Raw genomic sequence first — 6,199 nt, forward strand, 5'->3', positions numbered from 1 at the left:
AAAAAAAAAAAAAAAAGCATTTACATTTAAAAAATGGGATGAAGTGGTGTATCTACTCCTTAAAAACATTTCTAGAGCTACTAAAAATACTTGCATTTACAAAATAGTTGATAAAAATATTCCTTTGGAATGTCCAAGAAGGGCGATATAGGGACCACTGAAAAGACATGGTAGACAAACATTAATCAGACTGGGTTTCTTTCTCTCCTGCTTTATCAGAGGCTGGACTATCCTTGTTTTTAGTTTCTCCATTTTCTGCAGGTAAATCTTTAGTTTCTTGGTGAGCTACTTCAGCCTGTTTTCTCTTTACTCCCCTTTTCCATTTTGTTTGCACTTTTTGTGTGTAGATTTATCCTTTTCTGCCACCTTTTTTGGCTTTGTTTCCTATTTTGCAAGAGCAGGTTTAACTGACGATCTCCTCTTGCTTAGGCTCCTCCTTCACCATTCCTTCAGCAGAGATGACCTTCCTTTTGAGTATCTTGGCAGTGGGGAGGGCATGTGCCAGGTGCCTGTGGGCCATGGTGCACTGAGAACCTTAACAAAGCTGGGCTGCCTCTTGTTTTCATTCTTCATCCCTTCCTATGTGCTAGAGGAACATAGAAGAGTATGGTAGTACAGTAGGGAGAGAAGGGGAAAGCTGGGCGAAATGGGAAGTCTTCCAGGGCCCAGTTTGAATTGTTACCTTTTCTTCACCCCCCAGGCAGTTTTTGAACTCCTTTGGTTGGCTTAGGAGCTCTGGTAGAGCTCTAGTTAAAGCATTGGGCTGTTAACCAAAAGTCAGTAGTTCAAATCCATCAGCTGTTCCAAACAGATGAGGCAGTCTGCTTCTGTAAACATTTACAGTTCTACTTTGTCCTATAATCTCACTATGAATCAGAATCAACTCAGTGGTAGTGGGTTCTGATTGGCCTAGTTCTGCATCCATTTGTGAGGAATACTAGATCATGTAATATCCTCACCCTGCCCTTATGGAGAGGAGCTCTGATGGTGTAGTGGTTAAGGCATTTGGCTGCTAACCAAAAGGTCAAACCCACCAGCTGCTCTGGAGAAGAAAGATGGGGCAGTCTGTTTTCATAAAGATTTACAGCCTTGGAAACCCAATGGGGGTCACTATGAGTTGGAATCAACTTAATGGCAATGAGTTTGGTTTTTTGGTTTTGCCCTTATGGAGCTAATTAGGAGATAAGGTGATGAAACCCAGAAAGTTTAATAACAGAGTCAGTTCTATAGGAATCCAGAGAAGGGAGTCTCTAAAGATTGGGATGGGGACAGAAACTTCCTGGAGGAATTAGGCCCCCAGATAGGCCCAAAGGATCACTTTGGCTTATAGAGGTTATGGGCATCTGTGTTTTGTCATAGTGAACCCCATAACAGAAACCCCAATGAGTTATTGATAGCAAGAGAGAACTGGAAAGTAGAAAGATTGGACCTTGTGACCATAAAAATGGCTAACACTTCCATAGCCCTTGCTCTGTGCCAGTCACTACTGTAAACCCTTTAGACATCTCAATTCTGCTACTCCCTGGTGGTGCAACAGTGAAGGGCTTGGCTGCTAACTGAAAAGTTGGTTGTCTGCACCAACCCAGCCACTCTGTGATCTGTGTAGATCTGGTGATCTACTTCCATAAAGATTACAGCCAAAAAAGCCATATGGGGCAGTTCTAGTCTGTCACATGGGGTCTCTATGAATTGGAATCCACACCCACCCAGTAACAACTTTTATGTAGATAGATTCTGCTGTTATCAAGTAGGGAAACAGATGCAAGGGAGAAGTGACTTGCCCAGGACACACAGCTAGGAAGTAACAGGGCTGAGGTCCAGGCCCAACATCTGGTACCAGAGCCCTGACACTTGTTTTTTGGCCCCATATGCTTTTGATCACTAAGCTATGCTGCCTTTCTGAGTGAATAGGTGAGGCATCTCATCTGTTTTCCTGCTGTCAGAATACTTCATCGTGCCCCAGTTCCATTTTGCTTCATGACAATTACTGTTATAAGAACACCAGCATTCATTCATTCTTTGCACAAATACCTATTTTACTGAGTGCCACACTATTCTAGAGTGGTAAAGAAGGTAGACAGCGCCATTAGCATGTTTATATTGGGGCTTATATTCTAGAGCACTTCAGTTCAATAGAACTTTCTATAATAATGGAAAAGTCCTCTAATCTATATTGTCCAATACAGTAGCCACGAGACTCATGTGGCTATAGGGTATTTGAAATGTAGTCAATGCAACTGAGGAACTTAATTTTGTATTTAATTAATTTAAATTTAGATGGCCACATGTTGCTAGTGGCTACCATAGTGAAAAGTACAATTTGTGTGTATAGGATAGGGAAATGGCAGATAATATGCACATTAACAAAAAAGAAAGAAAAAGATTACTACAGAGAGTATTAAATAAATGCTTTGAAGAAAATGACACAGGTTTGTAAAGTGCTGGGGACAGGGGCTTGCTACTTTCATTCAAGTGGTCCTACAGGGACTCACTGAGCTGGTAGCAGAGTATGAGCTGAGACCAGAATGATGAGGAAGAGGCAGCCACATAAAAATCCAGGGGAAAAATATTCCAGGAAGTGGAAACAGTCCAAGCAAAGACCACAGGACAGAACCAAGCTTCGCACATGCAAGGGATAGGAAGAAAGCTAGAGAAAAGAGAATGAAGAGGGCAGGCAGAAAATGAGATTGGAGGGGTAGGTAGGGCAGTAGGGGGTCAGACCACATGGAACCTCATGGGCTGTAGTAAGGAGTTTGGATTTTATCCTAAGTGCAGTGGGAACTCAGTAGGAGACGGAGGTGTTAAAAATTCTCAGTACCATTTCCCCCAGCCAGTAGGAGTGGTGGATGAACCAGCAGATTTGCCAGTCAACTACTCTGTGTGTCTGGTTCGCTAGGAAGAAAAGATTTTGCTAAAAGTCTCTGGTAGGTTCTCTTTGTTTCTTGGTCTCCTATAACATGTCAAGGTATAGGCTGGAAGAGAGAATATGATCTCTGACTGCAGTATGCATGTGCTGAGGGGACCCTGTAGAGTTCCTGGAGCCCAGGGAGCAGCGCCATATCGCCTGGCAGGTTTACAAGAGAGGAGGCAATAGGGCCCAATGGTTGGGGTTATGGGCCTTGGGATTTGGCAAATCTAGGTTATAATCCTGTCTGATTTCTTCATCTACCAAGTGGGAATGGTAATACTGCTTTGATTCTTGAGCTGTGTGAGGATACAGTGAGATACTTATCAAGATGCTTATGCCATTGCCTGGCACACAGTGGGCACTCATTATATGTCAGCCACTATGGCATGAGGAATGGGAAAGATAAAAGCCGGAATGCTGGGAGTTGGTCTGCTGTGTCCTATGGGTCAGTCACTCTGGCTCTGTCTCCCCAGGGTCACTTTCCTCCAAGGGCCATTGAGATCACACAGAAGCAGCCTGCTTGGAGAAAGGAGGAAGAGATCCAGGAACTGTGTAACTTCTTACAGGCTCTGGATAGCTTCAGGAGCTACAATGAGACCCTGCAGCTGCTCCTGGCCAAAGTTGTACGTTTTGAACGGTCAGTGAGGGGCACACCTCTTGATCCCTGGGCTGGGGATAGGCTGAGTAGGAAGACCCTGGCCAAGAAGCCATACCAAGTACTGCCAGTCCTTCTATGCAGTATCAGCTGTAAGAGGTCGTCTGTAGTTCACATTAGTGTTCATTGTTATGGTTGCAGCTCAGTTTATCTCATTCATTTATTGAGAATCTTCCTAGAATTACTCATTGAATCTGGAGAACATCTGATGAGAACCTTAGAAAAGATCTGGCTTAATTCCTTAATTGTTCAATGAGGAAACTGACACTCAGAAAAATTATTTGTGCATGGTCATCTAGATAATAAGTAGCAGAACTTAGATTCATATCCACATCCTCTTCCAGGACCTCATGCTGCCTTCTATGACCCACAATATTATGTTAGGCCATGTGATGAATACAATGTGAGGGTATATTTTCTGAAAAGCCAGAATGGGTCACAAGTGATTGTGCTATATCCAGGTAGATGCTAGAGCAGGGGACTGTGAACTTAAATGAGGGAAGAAAAAAAAATTGCATCTCTAATTTTATTAATCTCTAATGAAATTTAGCCTTTTCTTCGATCATGAATGTAGACAAAAAAAACCACTCCAGGAGTTCCGGTAAGATGGTAGAATAGGCAGAAAGACTGAATAGATCCTCTTCAGCAAAAAAAAGGGGAACAAATTAATACAGATACAGAAGATAATCCTGGACCTCTGAGCCTTGAAGGGAAGGATATAAAAGTGGACTAAACTCTCACTAGCAGAAGAATATGCATGAAAACACCAGAAAAGGAGACATACAGAGCTGTAGTCTGGCAGCGATCCTGATAGCACAGACAGCTTGGATATTGCCGAGTGGTGGTAGGACCTAAGAATTAACCTAAAAATCAGCCCTGCTAGCCAAAATCTACAGATGGAAATCCAGAAGATTAATACCAAATTGTCAGAAATAGACAACACATTGAAAGGGCAAAGGAGTAGAATTGATGCAAAGGAAGACAGAATTAATGACATTGAACAAATACCTGAATACTTCTTTGGAAAGGGATCAATCAGAAAAAAGATCAAAACAAAATGAAGAAAGCCTAAGGTTCATGTGGGATACCACCAAAAGAAATAACCTATGTGTCATTAGAATTCCAGAACAGGAAGAGAGAGAAAAAAAAAAAAAAAAAAAAACCACTGGGAAAATTGTCCAAGATTTGTTGGAGGAAAACTTCCCTGATATGACGAAAGATGAGAATATATCCATTCAGGAAGTCCAGAGAACCCCAAACAGGATAGACCTCCAAAGAAAATCACCAAAACATATCATCATCAAAGCGATCAAAACCAAAGACAAAGAAAGAATCCTGAAAGCAGCAGAGGAAAAACAAAAAGTTGCTTACAAAGGACAACCAGTAAGAATAAGCTCTGATTTCTCAGTAGAAACCATGCAAGAGAGAAGGCAATGGGATGGTATATATAAAACCCTGAAAGAAAAAAATTTTCAACCAAGAATTATATAACTGGCAAAATTGTCCCTCAAATATGATGGTGAAATTAGGAGATTTCCAGATAAGCAGAAATTAAGGGAATTTGTTAAAACTAGGCCAACCTTACAAGAGATACTAAAGGGAGTCCTTTGAACAGAGAACCAAAAATAGCAAACAACAACCGACCATTGATACACAAGATGACATAATCCAGAAACCATAGCTATGGACATAACCAAAGTAAATAAGCTTACAAGATTGTAAACAGGGAACCAGAGACATCAATTGGCAAGTGAGGACAACTGCAAACCAAAAAGAGGGAAAATACTGTTTACAGAACCTGTAAATGGTGAGGAAGTGAAGAGAATGGCAAGATAGAATGGACTATTCTAAACTTGGGGAAAAAATGATGAATCACATGGTAACCTCAAAGAAAAAAGATAAACCTTCACATCACAATAAAAAAGGAAAAGCACAAATATTCAGCAAATGCTAAAACAACAGCAATACAGGAAATGAGAACACAATTCATAAACATAATGAGCTCAGCACAGAAAATAATATGGAACAAAGGAACTAGGGACACCATGAAAAAACATACAACAAAATGATAGCAACCAATTCATACTTGTCAATAATTACACTGAATGTTAATGAATTAAATGCACCACTCAAGAGACATAGAGTTGCAGATTGGATAAGAAAACAAAACCCATCCATATGCTGTCTACAAGACACACACCATAGAGACAAAGAAAAAAATAGACTAAAAATCAAAGGTTCAAAAAGATATATCAAGCAAAGAAAGAGGAGGAGTGGCAATATTAATATCTGATCAAGTTGACTTTTAAGACAAAAATCACCATACAAGACAAAGAAGGACATTATATAATGATTAAAGAATCAATAAACAAGAAGATAAAACCATAATAAATATCTATGGACCCAATGAAAGATCCCCAAAATACATAAATCAGACATTAAAAGAGTTGAAAAGGCAAATAAATGACTCCACAGTCATAGTGGGAGACTTTAATACGCCACTTTCAATGAAAGATAGAAGAACTGGAAAGAAACTCAACAGAGATGCAGAAGAGCTAAACAATACAATCCACCAACTTGACCTTACAGACATCTACAGAGCACTTCACCCAACTGCAGCACAATATACATTTTTT

At 40.5% G+C, this 6,199-nt stretch overlaps 1 protein-coding gene across 1 annotated transcript in view; it reads left to right on the forward strand.

Moving 5' to 3' along the window:
- CNBD2 (cyclic nucleotide binding domain containing 2) overlaps positions 1 to 6,199 on the forward strand; it is a 111,260-nt gene that overhangs the window by 52,307 nt on the left and 52,754 nt on the right. The window contains exon 5 of the mRNA XM_042783604.1: positions 3,382 to 3,545. Coding sequence (XP_042639538.1) covers positions 3,382 to 3,545 — 164 coding nt within the window. The remainder of the gene's footprint in view (positions 1 to 3,381; positions 3,546 to 6,199) is intronic.

This window comes from Orycteropus afer, unplaced genomic scaffold, assembly GCF_000298275.1.
Source record: "Orycteropus afer afer isolate SDZICR_OR568_19922 unplaced genomic scaffold, OryAfe1.0 scaffold00020, whole genome shotgun sequence".
NCBI lineage: Eukaryota > Metazoa > Chordata > Mammalia > Tubulidentata > Orycteropodidae > Orycteropus > Orycteropus afer.